Source organism: Amaranthus tricolor, chromosome 11, assembly GCF_026212465.1.
Source record: "Amaranthus tricolor cultivar Red isolate AtriRed21 chromosome 11, ASM2621246v1, whole genome shotgun sequence".
In the NCBI taxonomy this organism is placed as follows: domain Eukaryota; kingdom Viridiplantae; phylum Streptophyta; class Magnoliopsida; order Caryophyllales; family Amaranthaceae; genus Amaranthus; species Amaranthus tricolor.
In genome coordinates, this window is record NC_080057.1 from 22,308,394 (window position 1) to 22,333,291 (window position 24,898).

At 34.0% G+C, this 24,898-nt stretch overlaps 2 protein-coding genes across 3 annotated transcripts; one reads left to right on the top strand and one right to left on the bottom strand.

Annotated features, from left to right (window-relative positions):
• Nucleotides 1–1,687: 1,687 nt before the first annotated feature.
• LOC130827523 (cyclin-dependent kinase inhibitor 3-like) lies at nucleotides 1,688–4,805 on the top strand. Its single transcript, XM_057693262.1, has 3 exons — nucleotides 1,688–2,295; nucleotides 4,017–4,214; nucleotides 4,303–4,805. Exons 1-3 carry the CDS (start codon nucleotides 1,895–1,897, stop codon nucleotides 4,370–4,372), a joined length of 669 nt encoding a protein of 222 aa, XP_057549245.1. The 5' UTR covers nucleotides 1,688–1,894; the 3' UTR covers nucleotides 4,373–4,805.
• Nucleotides 4,806–9,465: 4,660 nt separating this feature from the next.
• On the bottom strand, nucleotides 9,466–23,392 carry LOC130826759 (phosphatidylinositol/phosphatidylcholine transfer protein SFH9-like). Of its 2 annotated transcripts, XM_057692332.1 has the most exons (14): nucleotides 23,079–23,392; nucleotides 22,859–22,885; nucleotides 22,489–22,774; nucleotides 19,159–19,258; nucleotides 17,143–17,409; nucleotides 16,973–17,050; nucleotides 16,770–16,871; nucleotides 16,641–16,690; nucleotides 16,447–16,540; nucleotides 16,278–16,367; nucleotides 14,680–14,761; nucleotides 11,519–11,934; nucleotides 11,360–11,434; nucleotides 9,466–10,344 (listed from the first exon to the last, which is right to left on the bottom strand). In XM_057692332.1, exons 2-14 carry the CDS (start codon nucleotides 22,863–22,865, stop codon nucleotides 10,315–10,317), a joined length of 1,677 nt encoding a protein of 558 aa, XP_057548315.1. In that variant the 5' UTR covers nucleotides 22,866–22,885; nucleotides 23,079–23,392; the 3' UTR covers nucleotides 9,466–10,314. The 2 variants fall into 2 exon arrangements, with proteins under 2 accessions (XP_057548315.1, XP_057548313.1); XM_057692330.1 differs by having other exon boundaries at nucleotides 9,468–10,344; nucleotides 22,859–23,392.
• Between the last annotated feature and the right edge of the window lie 1,506 nt (nucleotides 23,393–24,898).

Consider the following 24,898-nt stretch of genomic DNA (forward strand, 5'->3'; position numbering starts at 1 on the left):
CTATTATAGACCCTAATCTGAACCCTTATTAGACTCTTAGGATCTAGGTTCTTAAAATCCATAAATAATTACTTAAAACCTTCTAAATCAATAATAATTTCAAAACCAAACTTAAAAACAAATTTAAGTAACATATTTTTACTTCAATGACAAAAATTACTCTAACACTACAAACAACATTAAAGCACTTAAATTCAAACTACAAAAACACATATCTATAGTAATTGACACCTTAGTCTCATTATGCTCCAAAATACCTTGAGTGCTTTTTTATCTTCATCATACATTTTCATGATATCATGCTTCAATGTTGCTCGAGATATCATCTTAAAAGAAGAATTGAGACCAAAAACAAATCTCCTAAATCCAATGTGGTCCACTATTGACAGCGGATACTCATGCATAATGATCATATGAGCTAAGTCCTTTATCGATACATCTTGATTGAATACATCTTTCTTCATACTACCTAACTCCGAAAATTTTGATCCATCATCATTTGTTTTAATCTTCAATTATATTTGGCTAGTAGGAGTAAGTCGAAAGTGTCTCCCGGGACATGCTTTCGCTGCATGCTTGTGAAGATGTGAACTGCCCATATTACCACTTGTTGTAAGTTTGACTTGACAATACTTTTGCCTTTTTCAAAGCGCCATCCACCATGATTTTGTCAAATAGTTGCCATACAAATGAAGTATTTTTCCTATTGGATGTTTCACTTATATTTGTAGACTTTGAAGAAGTTGTATTATTGTCCACTTTATCATTTACATTGATAAATCCTTCTTCATATACCTCTTGATCTGCACCTAAATTGACAATGCTCTCATGTATATCAAAGTCTTTAGAACCGATTTGAAATTACAAATCATCCATTATTTCCTAAATAAAAAAAAAATCCATTAAAATGCTATCATGTAGACTCTTAATTGTAGACTCAGATTTTGAAATTTATCTTCTCATATCTTATTTACTGTTTTCACCACCAAAATTAGTTGTCGGCAAAAAAAAACAATTGATGAATGCGTGAGGTTGATGAAACACTAATATGTGAAGTTAAGACAAGACAAATTAAAAATCAATTTCATGAATACAGTTGTCGGTCAACTTAATTCCAGAATTGTCTATCTCAAACTAATTCGCGACTGACAGATTAGAGAAACACCAATATATTTTCAAAATCAACTAATTTCATGACAGATTAAAAATCAATTTCAAGACAGATTACAGAGAACAAAAATGTAAAGTTAAGACAAGAATCCAAATATCTGAGGTTGCTGAAATTTAATCAGGTGAAAATTGATAGAACCCTAAATTTCTTTAAAAAAGGGATAAATTTACAGGAAAGTGAGAAAAGGGGGAAAAAAATTATCAAACTCTAATTATACTCTCCAACCTAAAAAAAATTAAAAATATAAAAAATTATACCCAAACCCGAAACCTTATAATATTTTTTAAAATCGGACCTGGAACCGGACCCGGACCCTTAAAAAAAAAAATCCTTACCCTTAAAAGAGATTAGGATCCAATAGGGTCCGGGTAGGGTCTTAGACCCTTGCCCATCCCTATTCCAATACGAAAACACAAGGAGGGAAAGTGAAATACAAATAGTAGTTAACACGTGCAAATCACGTGCTAACTAACACCCAAAACTATTCCCACCGCCTTTTCTAACCCTAACTTTTTTCTATTTCCTCTTCACCCGCTCATTTCTCCTTTCTCAATTTCCTCCTTTGCTTATTCTTCTCAAAAATCCTCTTCTTTTCCCTCCTTAATTAAAACCCTAATTCTTGATTTCTTTCCCTCTTTTTTCTCTAGTTTGAATTTCCCCCTTTTTTTTCAATTGATCCATATTTTATTTAGAAATTGCAATTGCATAAACCCTAAAAGTAGTATGGGAAAATACATGAAGAAAGCAAAAATCACAGGAGATGTTGCAGTAATGGAAATTCCACAATCTACTTCTGTAGGTGTTCTTACTCGGGCTCGAACTCGAATTCTTCAGTCAAATCCTGAACTCTCTTATCTTCAACTTCGGACTCGAAGGCTTCAGAAACCCCCGTTTCAATCTCCTTCTAAACAACCCAGTTGTGATAAAAACCCTAATTCGGACAACCAGATTTCGAATTCTAAGTTCCGAGCTAACTCAGTGACCTCGGTTACTTCGGATGCTTCCAAGAAGTCTCATGGATGTTTTCGTTATTTATCTGTTGCTGAATCCCAGGATTTTCATGATCTTGCTTCTCTTGAGCCTTCCTTTGGCGAGAATAATTTGGATTTTGATTCTAGAGAAAGGTTTGAATTTTTTTTGTAGTTTCTGTTGCAGTAATTATCTTTCAGTTTTGAAGTTGGGATTTAATTTATGAGTTTGTTGCGTACATATCTATGAGTGTTTTTTGGAACAGGGATTTAATTTTCTGAAAAAATATTTAAAAATTTAGTTAGAGATAATTTGATTATCTTTTTAATTTTAAAATTAAAATTTGCATTACTGTTTATACCCGCCTTTTTTTCTCATGAATGTTGAAAAAAAATATTTTCCTTTTTATTTGTCATTTTTAAAAAAATAGCATTTCTTGGTGGTTGAGGTGATTATTTAAAGTTAATTTTATCAAGTGTTGGAGAAAAATAGAAGAGAAAAAAGGGACAAAAGCAGGTTAGTTTTGTGAGAATATTTTATAAAGTGCTGTAAAGATGGTAGTTAAAAGGTGAATATTTTGTCTCAATCATGTGAGTTATGTCATTTGGACTAGTACTACGTACTCCTCCATGTAGTATCTGAGGTTTAGATTTTTGTGATTGTAAAGTTATTTCTACCCATTAGCTACCTATGTTAGCCGTACTTTTATATGTCACACTCATACTTACTCTGTTTTAAAATAGTCGTTACATAAGAATTATTGGTACTGTTTATCTTTCAAACTAATTTTATATTGTGGCTAATGTGTTAGAATAAATATACTCAAGTGAGATCTTGTTTGAATCGTCTAATCAAATACTTTCATAATATCAAATTTTTTATAATGTTTAGTTAAGCATAACTTAAGATATAAATGATCAAAGTTACGCGTTGAATTGCGTAAAAAGTGAAATGTAGTAACTACAATGAAACGGAGGAAATACGTGTTAAAGTGTCTGATTCAACTAATTAATTTAAAATTTTTAGATATTTTAAACCAAAATTGAAGTATCTAAATTAACTATTCAATTCGAGAGTTATGGGTCTAATTCGAGTATTTGAGGTAAAGTGTAGAGTCCAAGTATACCATCATATGGAACCTTAGCTAGGTAGGACTTGAGCCTACTTATCTATTTCACTAAATGCTCTTTTATTGATGTGACTTATAATCTCAATGCTCAGTGCGGTTAAGTGATGGTCTTGAGGTGGAGTATATTGGCATGATAGGCTTTTGCTAATAAGAATCTGCTACATAAAAAACACAAATTGTTGTAAGAGATGGTCTCTCCGAGAGACACATTACACATATGGGCTAAATAGCTCAATTTATACAACTTAAAGAGGAAATAAAAATGTTATCTTCATGTTTTGAAATCGTTTCTCTGAGACGGTCTCTCACTAGAGTAGCTGCACAAAGTAAAGGGGGTTAGAATGCCAGGCTGAAGCTCACACGACTGAGCGATTTTGCTCGAGTGAGTCGAGCAGAAGTTATTTTGTTTGCAAATCGGACATTCTGTCTTTTTCCGAAAATTCAGCCTATTGTTTTTGTTTTTAGGCAGGGCTTTTTAAAAGTCATTTTACTCCTTCATTTTTGTATAATACTTCCCTAAACATCATCAAACAAATGATGAGCCTTGTAATTCATCAAGTGAGGGAGATTAATCTTCAAAGTTAGGGTTCATTTTTCACTGTTTTTTTTTGCTTCAAATATTACATTTAGATAGGTGCTGTTAATGCTACCTAGCCATAGGTGCTGTTACACTGTTTCTGATTGGTTTATTTCTAGGATTGCAAATTTTTTGGTATGGCTAATATTTGTTGCATACATTATTTGCAGGAGCACCCGAGAGAGCACTCCGTGCAGTTTGATTAGAGACTCGGAAAACATAAAAACGCCTGGATCGACGACCACACCAACATGCTCCACTGCAACAAATCAGAGAGCTAGAAATACACAAACAATCCCAACAAACCAGGAGATAGAGGAGTTCTTTGCTGAATATGAACATAGCCGGCAGAATCATTTCCTTGAAAAGTAATTGTTTTTTGAACTGCATAATTATAGGGCTCTTTGTAGTGCAAATGTGCAACTATTGATCTGGATGAAACTTATGACATTGCAGGTACAACTACGACATTAAGAACGATGTGCCTCTTTCAGGACGATACGAATGGGTACGAGTAGATACATAAGAGGGATATTCTTGCAAAAAAAGTTCTGAAAAATAGCCCAGAAGGTATTGTGTAACCTGTTATTTGTGTGCAGTATGTACTCCTAAGTCCTAACCCTTTCGTTTGAGTACAAGGTAGGCTGAGGGGAGGCTAGGGAAGGAGGTAGCACGAATCAGACTCGGGTTTTACATGGAGAAAGTTACATGCTTTAGTTGAGACAAGACCCGATCTTCTCTAACCTTTTCATTAAGAATATCCTAACCGGAAGATAAAATAACTATAGTTAAGAGTTTAGTTTATAGGTGATTATTATAGAAGTAATTTATAAGTATAATACATTGTGACGTTATTAGCATGAATAGTTGTTAACTACACCATTGTAATTTAATGGATTTGATGAACAATGTTGTTTTAAATATCAATTTTTCCCTTCTTCATTATGGTTACATATTTACATGTTTGTTTTGTTGATTGAATTTATTCGTTTCCCTTTTTTTTTTAGAAATTTTATGTGTTAGCATTGATTTTCGTGAAATTTTATGTCTTAACATTGAATTTTCGTGAAATGTCAGTAGTAGTACTTTTGTAAGATTTTTCCACATGGTAGCATTCATTTTATGCCTTATCTAACTGTCTTAGTATTTTCCGTTAAATTTTTGTCAATTTTCGTTTAATTCACCATTTTGACATTCTACTTTTATTAAGTGTTGGTTGTTGTCTTTATAATTTTTCCTAAACATTTGAGAGTGTTGATGAATTAAACGGTGAATTAAACATTAAAATGGTGAATTACACATTTGAAATCATAAAAATGGTTTTAGGCAAATTATAAAGACAACAACCAACACTTAATTAGGGTAGAAACATCAAAATAGTGAATTAAACGGAAATTAACAAGAATTTAACGGATTATGCTACGGCAGTCAAATTAGGCATAAACTAGATGCTACCATATGGAAAAATCTTATAAAAGTGCTACCACTGGCGTTTCATAAGAGTTCGATGCCACCATGTAGAATTTCTATTTTTTTAAGTAAAGTTTAATGTTCTAGGTTGAATTGTATTTGGATACAAATATGATATACTTTTCTCGTTTTTTTAATTGCACCCAAACGCTTTATATGCAGTCTAATGTGTTTGTCGGATTATTTATATCTAGAATATATAAAACCAAAAATTATAAAAAAAATTAATTTGATATTATGAAAATATAGGACGAGACAAACAAAATAAGGATCCACATGATTATGTTTTGTTTCTCACATAATAGCCGTAATATGTAAAATACCATCGAATGATGAACAATTTGAGTGCTAAGTAAAATGGAGGAAATATTTTCATAGTATTAAAGGTTATATAAAAATACTATATAAAAAATTATTGTAATTGATATGTGTCAAAATGATATAAAATTAGAATCCACAAATAATTTATTTATTGATCAATGTATTTGACATAAAAAAGTTTAATTTTTTTTTATTAAGACTTTGTATTCTTCTATAAGATTTGAGAGATAGTGTTAGGGTAATTTTTATATTAAAACTTTATGATATATTTTGGGAAATTTTGAAATTGATAAGACTAATTATTAAAAAAAAGCATAGAATAAGAATAAAATCAAATTATTTCCAAATATAAGTGCCTCCAGCCCCAAAGCTTAGCTTCGGTGCTGTTCGCAGTTACTAACTGCGAACAGAGGCAAACTGGTCAAAAAAAGTCAACCAAGCTGTTTCCACTTACTAAGTGCGAACAAAGGAAAACTTGGTCAAACAGGGTCAACTCCCTGTTCGCAGTTAGTAACTGCGAACAGGGAGTTGACCCTATTTGACCAGGCTCCTCTATTCGCACTTAGTAAGTGGGGAACAACTTGTTTGACTATTTTTTGACTTGTTCAAATTAGATGTTGAATTGTCAAACTAGCCATTAAACCAATCTTCTATAAATACTAAAACCTTATAATTCAAATCATTCATTCATATTCACAAATTTATCATCATAAGTTAAGGTAATTTTGTTAAAGCTTGGAGATTATGATAATATAAATAAACATATATATACAACTAAATATATACAAATGTTTAACATATACAACTAAATAAACATATATATATATATATATATATATATATATATATATATATATATATATATATATATATATATATATATATATATATAGTCAATCAAAACCTAATGCTATTCTACCCTATCCAACTGAGTTGGTCTCCTACGCCTCCTACAATAGTAAGAGGCGTTCGTGTGTCGCTCTGGTAGGGGAGGGGATTGGTATTGTGATGGCTGGGCTGGCCCAGCCTTGCAGGTCCCCGCAACGTCACCAGTGTATGACAAGTCCATCTCCTCCAAATGAATGTCATGAGGTGGAGATGAGACGTGCACATCGACGGTAGCCGGTGATGACTCTGCAACGACTTCCAATAAAGTGCTGAAACTGCGTGTCGAGGAGCATGCCTTGCACAATCTCCCGTACCGGCTCCTCGTGTCTAGACCGGATCATGGCTGCCACACCTTGTGCCTACAATTAATAGTTAGTTAATGTAATATTATATTATGTAATTGACAACTTAATCATTTAAATGCAAATGAAGACTTACAAATTGGGTCATCGTAGGCGCAGTAGGAGCATACTGTGCCGCTGCAATGATGCAATGTGGTGTCATCCATCAACGAGTGATGGAGAGGAACCACGGCATGTAGACAGGTGCAGTAGGTGCGCCAAAAGCATCGATTGGCGCACCTTGGGCTAGTAGCTCCAGTCTCTGATCCCAACGAGCGATGTGGCACCCGTTGATCTCCGTACAAGTACCCTAGGGCAGCGGAACCCTAGCTATGCTCGGCGATGAGCTCCCAAGGGTCGTCTAGTAACGTCAAATATAGGAGCTGAACTTGGTTGTTTGTTTTATCAGCAAACAAGACAACTCTTATCAAATATTGGGTACCTCGAAATGGTGCCCTCATTAGCACCTTCGGGGAGCTGTGAAAAGGTCTGCACCAACCATGTACACCACAAATCGCTCCCCCTAATGACATTCGCTGGAGGGCGCTCTCCTAAGATGCGGTGAACCATGTCACGCCAACTTGATAGCTGGCGTCCAGTGGTAGACATGGCACATTCCTCGATGGGAAGCCGTGTTAATAAGGCTCCATCAAGCAGTGTGATGGTAGCCTCATCGAGAGGAAGATAAAAGGTGTGCGTCTCTTGACGCCATCTCTCTACAAGTGTTGTGATAATAGCTCGGTCAACTCTATCGTACGCAATGAGGTGTAAGTCATATAACCTCGTGCGCTCAAGGTACAGGATGATCCTTTCATCGATCACCCATGGAACAGAATCTGGATGCCTAGTGCCTAACGTGTCTGTATCGGACACCTGCGAAAATAGACATTTAAATAAGTTATTACTATGTTATCATTAGTAAAATGCAAATGATACAAAACAGTATACTAACCTGGGCATCCCAAAGAGGAGTGCTCCTGTGCTCCTCCTGCATAGTCAAGACACTACGGTCTTGGAGTCTTGGAGCTGCTGGAGCCATCTCATGTACTACTGTGTTTACAGTGACTTTAGTTAATATTACTACTCCTTATATAATTATTTATCATACATTTGTGTTATAACTTTAATATTATATTTTGTAGTTGTATCTATATGTTATATAGTATTATACTACTGTAATATATATAGTAAATTACCTGGAGTTACAGGTTCTAGTGTTGTGACCTTCATTCCCACAACGATTGTAGGAATGTTGCCTAGAGTCATGTCATTTGCTAGGGCATCCTCATCTACATCCACATCATCTTCAAAAGGATCGTCAATAAGCTCATTGCTCTCATTACCATTATCCCATGGTCCATCTTATTACTTTCTCCTAAGTTAACCATTGAATCAATTGGAATTTGATTCGGAGGGGGTTGAGAAGGAGTACAACATGGGGAAGGAACAAAAGGATTTTGAGTTTCTTGAGTTGATATAGGCATAGGTGTAGGAGTAGGATTAGAAGCAACTACATTCCCTAAGGGTACTTCTTCTACGTATAGGTCCAAAGAGAGAATTTGGGTAGACTTTGAATGCTCCCACATAACATCTATAGCCTCATCATCCTCAACCGAAAAGGCTAGCAATTGTCCACTCATGGCATATTTAAAACTTATATTAACGGTACTTCTAGTGGAGTCCAATCCAATCTTAGAACATATAAGACGTTAAAACTCATTCAAATCCATGTTCGAGTTGCATGCAAACAACCTACGTCTACCCCCAACATAATGAACATTGCCACTACTTTCTAAAATAGAACCAATCCAAAAACATACTATAGTTACACGAAATAATGTCATTTCTACATGAATACAAACAAAATCAACATCATTATCAACTTCATGCCAATACAAGTACATCATATTCATTTGATTATAATCTTTTTGATATATAAAGTAATAAAGTCATGTATAGTATTAAAATAATAATAAACAATAAATAGTATTTCTAACATATAATGTAACTAAATCAATTAATAAATAACAACATCAAAATTTCTAATAATATATAATATAAATAAAATTCAACCAATAAATCAATTAATAAGTTCATAAATAATATCTCTAATAAGAACATCAAAATTTCTAATAACATATAATGTACATAAAATTCTATTGCTCATCAACAACAATACTTCAAAAACAACAAAATAAAGTTAATAAAACAATTAAACTTACCTTGATCAGTTTTGGATGACTTAGAAGAGTGCTGATTTTAGAACTAATGACCTACATAGGAGTATATAAGCAAACTTCATTAAAACCCTAAAAAACGAAATAAACTCAAAAAAACGCATAAACGTTTACCTTCGTGCAAGCTAGATTATCCCAGACTAAATTGGAAGAGCTAAATTGGAAGATGAATGTAAGAATTGATGGATTGAAGGTAGTCTAAGAGTTAGAAGTCAACTTTTAGGGCTTAGGGTGTTTAATTTTTACTGAAATGGGGAAGGAAAAAAAGCTGCTGAATTTAGGCACGATATTGTTCGCAATTACTAACTGCAAACACGATATTTGGTCAAAAAAAGTCAACAACTTTGTTCGCAGTTAGTAATTGCAAACAGCTCCTTTGGCTTTTTTTTGAATCAAACCCTTTGTTCGCAGTTAGTAAGTGCGAGCAAATCCATATCCAGATTTAGGAATTAGGCACTTACATTTAAAAGTAAATTAATTTTGCTCTTGTTTGATGCTTTTTTTTTTTATAATTAATCTTATCTATTTCAAATTTTCAGACCATTAGCTTTGCATTATGCATTTTTGTTGGCTCCTTCATTGAGGCTAATTGGCCTTTAAGACTTAAGTTGTGGCATATACCTTGTAGCTAAAAATATCTATAAATTCTCAAAGCATAAAATCCAGACAAATTCAATCATAAATGTAATATTAAGGGTTAACCGAATTAAAAATAAAAAGATTAAAAAAATATGAAATTGAGTACGACATACAAGCACAAAATATGGAAATTCTAATCTATTACCATGAATTATTACCATGTGTAAAAGTAATAGCATAGAGTAATTACAGATTGGGTAAGGGAAGAGTAAATTACCCTCAATTCCCTTCCATGATCTTATTTATATCAATTTCTATTACAATAATAGGGCATATCTGTTACATCTTTCTGTTATTATTCTTAAGTTCTTTGTTAAAAATGATACCTTCTTTATCAATCATTCTCTCAAAAACGAACCTATAATCTGTTTCGACAGTTTAATGGCCGATCTATTCACATCAGCAAAAACTAGTGCTATTCACACAATCTGCTGTACTTGAGTTCGCTCTGAGCAGTTAAAGCAATAAAAGAAGACCTGTAAGGAGAACCGTAATATAAAAAGATCCTTCAGTACCACTGTGCACAGTTATATTAAAAATTGCATGAATATTATTTCGACTTCATCCTATCATTAGCTTCTCCAACAGGTTGTTGACCGTCCCTGTGACAAGCACCCATTATAAGGAAATGAATTCAAGCAAATGTCCATATAGCATTAAAACTACAAATCAAATAAACTACAAAATTCAAACACTTGACAAGGTACATTGGGTGTGTTCGACGTAGCAGTTTAAGTAGCTGTTGGTGGTTTATTGAGACGAAAACACTACTTTACAAAAAAATGTCAATGTTCGGTAAGTAGGAGTTAAGTGTGTAGATAGTTGTTTCAAAACATTATTACTTGTGATGTTCCAAAATCAAAAGTAGCGGTTTAAAAATTTCTCAATATATTTCTCAACAAATTATTTTCAAAAGCTATCATAGTTGCTACTGTTATCGACAATACTAATTTAAACAACTATATAGGTAATTGAACATCTAAAAGCTACAATTGTACACAGTTATTCACAACTACAACTACTTAGACATGTGATAGCTACCCACACAATTATCTTGCACCGAACAGGCCCATTATAAGATAACTATAAATCAATTAAATACCACCTATGGCTACATTTGGAAATGAAGTTCAGAATTATGAATTATCAATTATCATGTCGAATTGGTCCATCCTAGATTAAAATATCACCTCATTTTTTGTTGCAATGGGAGAAGGCTTACAGCCCAATTATATCACTTGGTCATTACTGGTGATTGAGAACAAAAGGCTGAGGCCGACAAACACATCAATAACTCCTTACTTTGTTATTATATAATACAATACTCTTACTTGAGCCACCAAGGAATACTGTTGATTTTTTCAGTAGGTTCACAAATGAGGATTTACATGACATCTTTTTTCGCGTATGACACAGCTACATCAAATGAAAAGAGGAAAAGAAAAAAACATTTATCTTGGTGTCTGGTGGGAGTTCAGTAAGTGAGCTCTAATATTCAATGGTAAGTTAGCAACCATAAGGTTTCTACATCATCAAGCCAAGTCAACTAACCAGAAAGCATGTAACATAACGTTTTTACTGACCAGATTTATTGTATATTTAGATATGAGGGCTTACATGCATGCTGCTATCCTTAAGACTTTCCAGTGACTCGGCAAGCTCTACTTGCTTTGATGTTGTTGCAAACAGGATCTATGCAAAATGACAATCAGGGAACCATTAGCTTGAAAATAACTAGATAGACACATATCGGCAGGTAGATATACCACTCTTTACCTTCTTTGTCTTCTGCAAGTCATGCTCTATGGCCTTAATTCTTGTCAAAGACTCAAGGATTGTCTGCTCCTTGTCTGGAGGGATTCTTGAAGGTTTATTAAAGAGATCTGTTACCAACTGCTCTAAATGCTGAAGCCTTTGCCAAGAAGGATTAAGCACAGATTCATTTATCTTCTGAGCAGTGGCTCGATCCTTCAAACCTGGCTCAGATTCAGGAGGATTCACCGTATAGTCACCAGGCTCACGCTGCAGAATTGGGTGTTTCTCTTCTCGACTCAGCGCCCATAGATTTCCAAAGGACCGAAATATAACATGCAGACATGCAAAAAAGTTGAATATAAAACATGCTGTTGAATGCCTTGGATGAGGAATGGCTTTCCAGGGCCTCGCATCCACACTCCTGCCAGAAGAATGATCTGTTGACAACTTCCAAATTAGGTGCATTAAAAGAATCCTTTTACTAAAAAAGAAGAACGACATAATATGTAATCAGGCTTTAACATCATAATTTCCATGACTATTTAATGATCAAGATTCGGACCGAAAGCTACTTTGGTCTAAGCACACAACACTTTTCCCCTTACAGCTAAAACAAAAACAAGTGAAGTCTATTGCATCAGCATTAGAAAAGTCTCATCAATGAAAAGTGACTTGATAAATTTTACAAGAATTTACCTTTATTGATTTAATATTCAATTATATTTTTTGTGAAAATAGTAGATTGTTTTAGACCTAGATTCAGACCCTAGACCCCCCAGGCTCTATAGATCCAGGTCATGTAACTGATTTTTAGACCCTATTAAGGATCCGGATCTGGGTTTAGACCCTACCCAAATCTGAACCATGTACATCTCTAGCTGCACGACCTGGAAAAATAGAAATTATAGGTTCTTGAGGGAGAGCTGTCATTTATACACATATATGTACCACTACCCTTTACCACGTTACATATTTCTCACATCGCTTATTCAAATTGAATTATTTTTGTAGAAAGTTCAAGTTAGTAAATATCCTTGGTTAAAAGAGCTGGCAATTTTATCAAGTGTCGTTGTGTTCACCACATATTTTGAATTGGCGAGCTTGGTTAGGGACTTAGGGTAGTACTCAATAGCTCATACAGGCACCTAGAAGACAAACCAATTCCTCCCTTCACTCAACAATCCAATTAGATAATGAAAGCCAAGGTCAAATAAATAAGACCTTAGTAAATACAACCTGCTTAGTTCAGATTATGTAACCATCTTGCAGCATTTGTTACTAAATTCCAACTTCCTTTTGTGGAAAATATTATTAGCAATTATAACATCCATATGTGGAAGTAAGAACCCCACTCCACAGTGCTACTAATATAACCACGGGATGAATAACAAAACAAATAAAAAATCAATAAGGTGTTAAGCAAAAGCACATCTAACTACAAGTGAGTAACCAGTAACCAAATGGTACTTTCAGAAAACACTTATAAAACTAAGTGATCCCAACCTTGCAACACTTATCTTTTAAGGAAGTTTTCTAATACTTGTGAAATACCATTTAAAGAGATACTTTACAGTCATTTCCCAAAATGCCCAGCCCATCTCCCCGGCTTTTCTCATCCACCTCCTCTTCTTCTCTCCTCCCCTACTTTTTCCGTATCTCTCATCCCTTGAATTCTCCTATCAACATTTTATCTCTCCTCCCTTACTTTATCTATATCTCTCAAATGTCATTCCTCTCTTTCCTCCTTGAATAGAACCACCATTCACTCTCCACATCATTGCACCAAGCCGCAGCAGAGTCCAATCGACACTCTATTCGGCCATTAGCGGTGAAGACATTTGTTTTTATTAACTCATTGACTCCTATCTTTGCATTGGATCCTTCCCAAAATTAGTACCGCGAATATCAAATCCTCTTCCCTTCTTTGAATTCTTCTCCTTTTTCTTTAAACAAATATTCATTGTTCTCCTTGATTCTCTTAACTCTGGCGAATTTTGATGATTGTTCAACCACTGTTGAACCAGGACAAGAAGAAAACAAAAGAAGAAAAGCTCCAAAATAAGAAGAATTCTTTAAATATTGGCGCATTATCAAAATATAATTCTAACATTGTTAAACCACATCAAAAACAACAAAACAAACCCAGAGAAAAATCAAAGACTAAAAGAACGTTGGTTTAAATTAAAAGAGTTTGGATGAGATGGGATCTTCTCTTTCTAATGATAAAGATCACGATTAACAGCTAGTCATTCGTGCGAGGACATTACACTATTAGATTTGTATGGTGAAGCAAAGAGGGGCATTAGTATTAATGATGGACAAGGGATCAAAGTCGTTAAGGTGGTGACTGGTGGGAGTTGATCTAAGGTGGGTGGAAGAATAGGTACGGGGCCGATCGTGTAGGATGGCAGTTGATGTTAAGCTGTGAGGCTGGAGTTGCAAGGATAGAAGGTAAGGTCCTAGGTCTTTGCGCCTCTCCTCCAGGTTGCAAGTTTTCAAAATGGGAGCAAGTACATACCATTATATTCACACAGCTTTTTCCAATTATGTTTTCTTCAAGTCCTAAGTACATCTATCCCTAGGGGTGTCGTGATTAGAAAAAGAAAAAAAATTGGTAGGGATGCTTTGCGGAATATAATTTCTATATTTTGGTTCAATATTGTGTCATTTTATGTCGTGTGTGTACGGGTTCAGGTACACAAGACACATGAAGATTTAACTTGTATATTTCTTTTAATTTTCTTTAAAAGTAAAACTGGTTATCTCCTCATGTTGCTTTTTTTTTTTTTTTTTTTTTTTTTTTTTTTTTTTTTAGTTTTAAAGAGCCCGTACTCAGTTAGGGGAAAACAATCTTAATGGTTTTCTAAAGAGCTGCATTTGAACAAATGAAATTTCCTTGAAAGAGACCAAGTATCATCTGCCCTCAACCAAATCCTCTACTGTATTACTAGGAAAAATTACGCAATTAAAGGCAGCTAAAATATACATTAATATGAGTAGGTTGTCATTACATACATAAAAATCTCATTTCCTGTTGCCCTGTTAAGGAACTTGGAATGACAAAGCTGATGGGCACAGCTGAATCATTGCACTTGGATAAAGGTCACTAGTCAGATACAAGTGATAAAAATAATCAGAAAACAAACAAATAAGGAGAGAAATATAATAAAAAGATCACATACTTGTAGAAGTAACCTCTTCAACTATAGCATCAGTGCACACCACTTCCTCTGGGTTGCCAGTGGACCATTCACCAATGCTTACCTGAGGCAAGGTAAATGTGAGAGAAAGATTATATAAATAATTCCAACAAAGTATCTGCATTGTTTAAGAATTGCACAGCCCAGGGCAATGAGTGATTAATAAAAGAAAAACCGTAAAGCAGGTGACAAAAATTGGAAACCTACTTGAAGCACATGACCGTACACAACATTTAAGATATAATGCTTTGATAATCACTCAGCAGATCAAATCTAGTCCATAGATTGTCAAATCATGTAAATGAAAGGTCTGTAGCAATTATGTTAGGAATTATGAAATTTTTTGGACATGGCTACCCTGTACCAGTTCTATACCATATCAAGTTCCTCTTAATTATTTTAAAATGTTTCAGATCGTTGAAGGGGTAGGATCTTAATCGATAGAATCGGATCATAGCATAGTGTAAAAACAAAGTTCCATCGCATCACATCGGTCGTGTTGTAAAGGTTTAAAAAAATGAATTGATATTTCTCGTGTTGTAAAGGTGTAAAATGAACTGCGTTTTGGGCCGTATCAAGGAATATCTTATGATTCGACCGATATTTAAGCGTTATGGTAACCGCATCACTCTCATTACCGCATTATTGTTTTGTTTTTGCGATCGCGACCATCACCGCATTTTATGGATCATAAGATCGTGTGATCCTACAAATATGCATTAATGTGCTTTGGATAACTGATTATCAATTCAATTTGTTCTTTTTTTAAGTTTTAAGGTGTAAATAAAAAAAATTGACTTCATCTATTAAGTTTTTAAAAAGAATAATAATCATTTTTAAACTGCAAATCAAGAAAAACTTGAATTTTATAGTCGTACTGATATAATATATATTTATACATGAGTGAAATCTAGATTATATGAAAAAAATTTACAATTGACAAACCCTTGTAGGATCGGATCATAAGATTGTAGAATCGTATTATGATCCTACTACCTAGATTCTTGAGCTAAGTAGAATTGCACGATTCTATCAACATTAAGATCCTACCTACGATCCAAATCATTCGCTTATTTTTGGATCGTAGGATCATAGAATAGTAGATCAGGATTAGGATTCTAAATTCTAATAACCATACACATGACTTGGAACCTATTCTAGGTACCTTGAAATAAAACAACACGTCATTGCCCTAATACCAAAGCTACCTCTAGGTGCGGTTTCAAGGGTCAAATGTACACAACCTTATCCATGTAATAACCTTAGCCTAATATTAAACAATAAGTCAAAACCTGAAGGTAAACATACAAACAAAAACTAGTTATTTTACTTCCAAACTGCTTAAAGTCTATCTTTCCCCAAACCCCTTGGGATAAAGGTGGTGGAGGTAGTAATGACCTTTGACTTGAGAAACTTGCCTTTTCATTCAATAGCATTAAAGCGTTAGGGATTTGGACATCAAAATCGTGAACCATGTCAGTAAAAACCAAGTCATCCTTCAAGCCTGTGTGAGCAGTGTGCAATGCATTATTTGAAACTTTACAACAAGGCTATGACATCAATTATTAATATGTACATACCTTATGACCAAGTAACTTAGTTTTTAAATCTTCACAGTCAGAAGAACTTGTGGTAGTCTTCAGATACATCATTTCTTGTGCAAGCACCATCTGCAAGACAAACTTTATGTAAGACCAACAAAGACTGGAAAATACAAGGAATTGTGAAAGTGAAAAAAAAAAATCTTACTTTCATTATTTCTGGATCATTCCAAGGTCCCCTCTGGTATCTAAGGCAGCCACCAGGGCAAGAGCAAGTCCCACCTACAAAAGTAGGCAATTGGCTGCAAAAAATGGTACAGATATCAGTTTCAGAAACCAGATATTGTAAGTTATTTTATTATGACTAGCAACAAAACAGCAATAAAATAGAAGAAACTCAACCTGGAATCTACACGTTCCATCAACTTGCTGTGGAATTTGTTGCCCAACACCTGAAAAGTAAAACAAACAATAGGATAATTTCATCTTCAAAACATTAAGAAATTTGTATAAATGCAGACAAGATTTTACATGTATCTTTGAGGTAGTCCTTTGATCAAGAATTCTTCTCACAGTAGACCAAACCATCTTAAATCCAGCACCAGCATTTATAATGAACATTTGGTGCAAGGTCTGTAGAAAATTTGAGCAAAGAATAAACAGCTGAGTGAATATTTACAACCATGTGAAACCACTGATAGTAAATACATACCAAAACAGACTGAGTAACTGACCTCAGGATAATTGTCGCTATCAATTTTTTGTATGTGCTTTACAAGATCAAGAGCAATTTTACCAAAGCTCATCCAATTCTAAGAAACCAAAAGAGAAATAAAGATTAAATAAGAGATTATTGCTTGCAGATACTATTTGGAAAGAATGTTGGAACAGGTCATCTCCATACCACCCCATGAACATCCAATATTGTAGTTGTAGTATCTATATGTCTCTTAGCAGCAATTGAACAAGCTGGAAATTTCTCAGCAAAAGTCTTTTCAAATCCTTGTATATGATACTTTAAAAAGCGCTCCACTGTAGTCACATTCATAAGCCTGCTAGGTTCAATCTTGCCCAATCGTTCAATATAAACTGGTCGCCCCTCCCTATCTACACCATGATAACCATGGGGATAGTATCGCTGTACTTCTACAAATTCCTCGTAGAAGAAATCCTACAGAAAGGAAACAGAAGCTATGTGTAAACTTTATGGCAGAAAGATGTTGCAAAACCGAAAAGTAAATCAATGACATTGTTGTACATGTCCTTTCCATCCAGTGGGTCACAATTTTTTGACATGTGGATGATAATGGACTAGAAATATCATCAAAATGGATTACAAGAGCAAATCAAATTTTAGGAGCACAATTTCACCAAAAAACAATCGTTTTGCTATTGCATTCATCATCCTTCTTTAACCATTCACAACGATAACCTAGTGAACAATGATATAGACACTGAGGTCTGTGAAAGGGTACTATACCTTTTCCGTGGCATTTAAGAAAATGTTCAGATATGGAAAATTTCAGGTCCAAAAAAGTGAGCGTGCGAGAGAAAAGTAAGACAATATGGGCTAACAAGATGAGAGAGACGTACGAGTACACAATACAAGCTCACAAGATGAGAGAATTAAGACACTATAAAAGTTCCAATACCGGTTTGCCCAAGTTCAAATCATAGCACCAATGGATTCAAATAAAGGCTAACAAGAGAAGATTACTTTAAATAATGGCTAATAAACGGCTAACAAGATGACATGAGTTTGAATAAAGGCTAACTTCAAAAAACCGTATAGATATTTCACAGCTTAAATAAAACAGAACTTTTGTGGGGCCATGCCAAAAGTAAAACTGTAAGACCAAAAATGGGACGGAAAGAAAGGGAAAGTGTGTAAACTGTTAACAAATTAGACATGGAGAAAGTATCATATCAAGGCGAACAATACAAGTGCAGCAATTGAAAAATTACATACACCACAATACATGATAAAATCTAGTTATAAAATGACACTAGAGAGTACAGACACAAACATAAACTGGTTGTGACCAACAAAAAACCAAAAGCCAATAGTGAAAGCAGCAAACTTCCCCATGAATTCTAGGCTTTATAAAAATCCCTCAACACAAGTGTGATAAATTACTCAGGCAATCATAAAGAGCAATAGTAAACAAAGGTTACTTGTTTGAGCTCTGCCTCAAGCCCTCAACAAGAGTTTCTTCGCTCCTCCCTACCATCCAAAGATTCCACTAGCCTGCTGCCTGCAGCTCACAGATCCAACGTCACCGTCCACAAAATATCTCCAAAAAAACTGAGAAATTAATTTTTACAGATAATTGATTTTCTACAGAAACAAAATCATACTTCACGTCTTCACCTCATGTCTTCTACAGAAACTTGAGAATCTTTCACCTCAACTGATTGCTAGAAAGCAAGGAGCATGAATATATCAAGTGCACATGACGATTTTCAAAAGAAACGAAAACAATTTCGGCATGTAAAACAGTAAAAGCCAAGCAGCCGGGCAACAGGATTAAGAGAAAAGGTAATTCTTGATTGGTGCACTGTGCTATGTATAACTCAACTTTTAGGCTTGACAGTATTCCATAAGCATATCTTGAATAAATTAGCAAAGGTGGTGTGGGGTGGGGTTAAGTTGGTGCATAAAAAAAACAAAAAGGCAGTAGCTAACACGCAAACAGATACACAACAAAACACAGCCAAAAGTTCTCAACAAAGAGCATCGTCTAATTTATGCTCAAGTGAAGAACATTGCCTAAACTCCTCAAAGGCTCAAAAGGTTCTTGAAAACTATCGACACTCAACTTTGAAACTTCACCAAATGTTAGCATGGTAACAAGACCATGATGCTTTGTTCATCATTCTCTAATGTTAGATCAAATCTGTTTCTTGAAAATAGTACTACCTGTATAATAGTATCCACTCCATTTTCTTTCCTCCATTTGATCATTTCTTCCCACATATGCACAGTTTTATCAAGATCAAACTTCCTTGCTTTCAAAAATCTGCAAGAAAGTGAAATATTTTGTTCAGGAAACGAAATGGTTACACAAACAGTTTCAAGTGATACTAATAGGAGTTAACTATCACAAGGATAACGATTATTTACCACACTTTCACCATTTCAACTCTGACAACTTGAAATTTTTTTATATGCTAAATTATGAGAAAGATCATAATTCAGTTATAGAAAACTTCACTGGTAAATTGACAATTACTTCAATAATCAAATCATCAAAAAAGCTTCAGCCCAATGTGCTGATGACTAGAAGTAACCCGCTACATAACTTAAGACTAGCTAATCCTAATGCCCTGTTGAGCTAAACCAAAATACTCTAACATTAAAGGCAAGATATTAAGTTCAGGCAAAAGTCTTTGTTTTAATGGTAAAAAATATTATTGAACCAAAAAACTCTACAAATAAAGATGACATGCGGGTAAAATTATACGAGTTTTGCACTACATCCACCCGAGTTGTGGCGGCTATAACTATGAATTTGGTGGGTAGTGGGTGGATATGGGCATGAAACATCTTACTCGCCATGTGTAGTGGGTAGGTGGTGAGTATGAGGTCTTATCCGCCTCATACCCATTCAATATGCCCCATACTCATCGGCCACATATCTATAATGTACTATTTTACATTAATTTTGTATATTTATATTAAAATCTATTTACAAAAAATTAAGGATATTAATTTTATCTTATTACATTTTATTGTTTACATAAAATTAGATATACAATTAAATTTGTAAGAAATCGCAATTGTATGGAGCACATTTAATGCCGACGTAGAGTGAATGTGAGGCGGGTATAAGGCAGTATACCCATGATGGGCATACGCAATTTGCCTTCGTGGGTGTGGATGGGTTTGAATGCATACCCAGATGGCGAGACGTGGGTATGAAAATTAGAGAAACACTCCAACAGCATAAAGGGTGGAAAGGCTATATCACAAAACATTAAAAAAAACAAAAAACACTCAACACAAAGTACTAAATACTAATCCATAAGCTCTTTCATTGGCATCTTCCTTAAGGAGACATCATTCTTTCTCCAACTTCAAACTGAATTTGCTTGAGTGAAGCTAAACGGAAGACTGTTGTTCCAAATAGCAAAGTTACCGGCTATTCAGTAAACAAGGCCCCCTACAAGAGCATAGAATACCCTATTCTCTTTTTTATGAAGTAGATGAGAGTATAAGGGGACTCCTTGCACATACGACATAGGGGGTGTATATCCAACCATTAGTATAGCCCGTCTTTATTTATCTTAAATCCCCATCCATTATATGAAGTATGAACCTACATTTAGGGGTGGAGCATCTATTCCACAATGTTTTGTTCTAGCGTATCCAATCATCAGGGTGAGGAGGTCATAGACCAATTTAATAGAGTAGCATATTGACAACTACAGATTACTAGGCATATAGAGAGTCTTCAAGTGATCTCTAGCTCTACATAATTGCCTCATGATCCAAAGTTACGGGGTGGCCAAAACTTCCCCCATAAGTATGTTCCTAAATACCTCTTGTGCACCGTGAGTCTTTCTTCCAAGCAATATGCTAAGCTATTTTACTTAAAGATTTACACCATAGAAACTTAAGTTTATAGGGATATTTCTCCAAACTTACATTCTAAGGCTTTTACTTTACTTTGGAATCCCTCAAAACCCAAGTAAGTGAAGTAGAGCTTGATACGGGAATTGGATTGAATTGAACTCAGTGCACTCCAACACAGTTGATAACTAATGTCCCCTTGTTGGCTATGCCTAAAGTTTCTTTTCTTTAATTAGATTGAGGCAGTGCAATAAAAGCATGATTAAAGTTTCATCACCAAGGGCAAAAGCAAAATTTAGGTGATTTAGGTCTAAAGGTTAGCACATGGGATGGACCTATGGAATTGATATCCTTGCACTGTGATAGCATATAAGATTATTCTAGCGAGGTACTCTATGCCAATACAAAGACGAGAAAAACATATTAAATTGCCCTGTACGATCATACCTCTCTTAGAGGAAAAATATCCTAAGGGGTCATCATTAAACATGATAGAAAACTTAGAGGAAATGAAATATTCCATAATAAGAAATAGGATAGGTTTTGGGATGAAGGATGAATCTCCTCGAGGACCTTTTATGCAATTGTTACATAAGCCTTTTGAAGGTCCGCCATAATGAGGAAACCAAAGAGACAACTTCTCTTGTATGGATTGATAGAAACTTGAGAGATGCACACATTATGAATGATGCTCATACCACTCACAAAGGCCCCTTGCTCCTTAGGACCTTAAGTATGGAAGATAAGATTATCTAGCATTAGCCTTAGGTGCTACAAATACGCTAAGATTGGAGATTCCTATGTAAAGGACATTGCAACATGCAATACGCTTATAATACCAAGATTGCAAGAACATATAAGGATTTTTCGAGAAATGGGAATGAAAATCAGAGATATAGAGTTGAGGTTTACTGGGGAATTATTTGTTGAGACTTGGTAAATTTCATGTCATGTCTTTTATTGCTCAAGGGATGAGAACAGATTAAAAATTTATAAGTTATGAATATTCCCCTACATATTATTTTATCTATCATTTTCATTAAAATTAAAATAGTTTTTTTCATATCTCAAGCTTCTATTCTATTACCTACAACCATAGGATATTTTCCGTGAGACTTAGAAGTTCTCAAGTCTTATTATCTATATCCATTACTCCAAAACAAACAAGGGAATTATTCAAGTCTCATCCCAAAGTTTCAATCCCTCTCCCCAATCTTCTCCAAACAAACATACCTTTAGTCTTTAGAACCAAGGCTAGGAGAGATATTTTTACCAAATAATGACATAATATATTACCAAAATAGGAAGAAAGTACAAAGGGAAAACCTCACCATCTACTAGCGAGGAAGACAAAGCAAAAACACACGAAACAACCCTAAATTCGCCTGAACTCCACGATAAGCTCCACGAAAGCATATAATATAATTCAATACATAAAAGATAATTTCAGCAACCCTAAATTTATTAATTAGCACCAATCAACTCATCTTAGTCTGAACTCGAAGATCAACGGAAACTATTTCCATAATGACAACAGTCCATTCCAGGTATAAAAAAATTAAAAATAAAATAAAAAAAACAGCTATATAATTATTATTCTATATGAAAATACTTATCTTCCAATCCGCTGATAAAATTAGTAAAACGCATTAGCACAATAAAATCCGTATTACTCACCTAAGCATGGTATGATAATCATCGAGATGATTCGGAAGCAAAGCCTTTTCAACCAAAATCTGACGAAAAGCATCAACAGCTTCTTCATCTTTCTCGTCCCTAAAGTCATCAATAGCAATTGCCGCGAATTTACAATCAGCAATTCGCCTGCCTCTTTTCCTCAGTCCATGAGCCAATTTCGTTGACGCATTGACGGCTTTCTTCCTCAAACTCCTGACCCTCGTTCTTCTTACTGGCTCATCCTCAGAAACTTCAATCTCCGACTTTCTTTCTTCTCGGATTTCCTCTAGAATAGATCATCATCAAAAATCAATCAAAGAAATTTGAATTCAAATCGAAAAAAAAAAAAATTTAATTCAGCAGTAAGTACCTGGCATGATTAAATCATCCGAATTTTCTGCAATGAATCAATAAAATAAAATGTGATGGAAAAATCAGCAAACTAAAACTGATCTAAGCAACATTTAAGCACAAATTCAATTCGAATTGATCCAATTTCACTAGTAATTTTTCAGTAAAATTTTAATTTAAACAAAAGGAAGAATCTGAAAAATAATCCATTAATTAATAATGAAGGTGAAGCATCATACGAGAAAGAGTAATTTCAACGGAGGTGAAACATCACTATCAGAAAATCAAGTGAAAAAAAGCCAAAAAGCATTAAATAATTCTGACTTTTGATTCTCTATATGAGATGAGTTTCTCTCTCTACTGTAATATGTCGGCTGAGAGAGACGGGGAGAGGGAGAGGCGTGGAAAGTGAGTAAAGTAAAGAAGGTGCAATAAACGGTGTCTGACGGCTTTTATCAGAAATTGCTAGAAACGGAAAGGCTTCCGTCACGGTCGAGGGCGACGGAATGGTCTCCGTCAATCAAGTCTGCTCTTACTCTCATAGGTTTCCTTTCTCAATTTTATTCGTTACTTGTTTATAATATATTAAAACAGATTTTGATGATTAAAAAATTTATTTGATCTTGTGAATAAAATTTGATTTTAAAAATGATTTATAATGTAAAAACATTATATACACAAAATTTGATTTCAAATCGAACCAAATCATCTAACCTAAAATCAATTTAATGATCCGAATGAACACTTGTTGCATAACTCTGTTTGTCCCTTATAATCTAAACTATTCCTCGAATCATTTTATTTAGTATTAGAAATTTTAAAAAAGTGGGTGTTTTGAAGAAGGTGTGGATATTTAGTAATAATAGAAGACAGAAATTAAATTGTATGGATAAATATTAAAATATAGTTAAGATATGAAGTAGACTTAAAGAAAGTGGTGGGTCTATTTTCAAAAATAAAAATGATGCAAAATAAAAATAACAATGCCAAACTAAAAATGATGTTAAATGAGAAAGACATATGAGTATTTTGTTTTTTGTTTGTCTCTAAGATAATGCGCTTTTGTTTTCTTTGAGTAGCAAGCTCAAATGGACAGAAAAAATAATTTCTTTGATGCTTTCAAAAGTATTACTGATTTACATTACATTAACAAGCTCAAATGGACAAAAGAAATAATTTCTTTGTCCTTCAATTTGCAAAAGAAAAGGTTTTTAACAAATGAGTTTAGAATTAACTTAATTAAAGACTTTTTACTTTTCACGGTATATTTTAGATTGGTTTTAAAGTCAAAAGAAGTGTTTAGTAAATAACTCTGCATTTTAACCCCAAAATGGAAAGATTAATTTGATTTGCTTTTTTCATTGGATTGTTGATTCCCATTTTCTCTAATAAATAACCAACAATCAAACATGCATTTTATTAAAAAGTTTGAAATATTTCTAGTGTCATAATTAAAGAGAGTCTATCAAAAGGAACATGATTAAATAACGTATACTTGGCATTTGCTAGTTTTGACTGTAAATCGCCTATTGTAACATCGGACGATTATGAAGATGACTTGTTTTTTACTTAGCTTAGTAATCACACGTGGTTATTAAAATAGAGCAATTCCGTCATTCCACAGATTTGGGCTAAAAGACGCTTAGTTTGAGAATAATTTTAGCAACACTTAATTTTTAAAATTCTTTTATCAAATAAGCTTTTTTTTCTTCTATATTTCAAGTTTTATTAGGCATGTAGGTATGTTTATTTTGAAGTGTTTTTAAGATTTAGACAAAAATGTGGGGGAGATTAAGTACAATTTCAGCAAAAAAGCTACTCTTGTAAAAGACATCTCTCGATGAGACAAGTAATAAACAAAAAACTCATATGCTAATAATTTATACTAGTTAGACTAATTAACTTATGTATAAAATACATCACACGATAAGACTGTCTGTCATATAAGAATTTGTGGTTCTTTTACGCTATAAACCAATCACTCTAAGTTAACATTTTATTTTCAATCTATAAGTGAAAGCATAATTAAATTAAATGTTATTTGATTCATTTAACATAA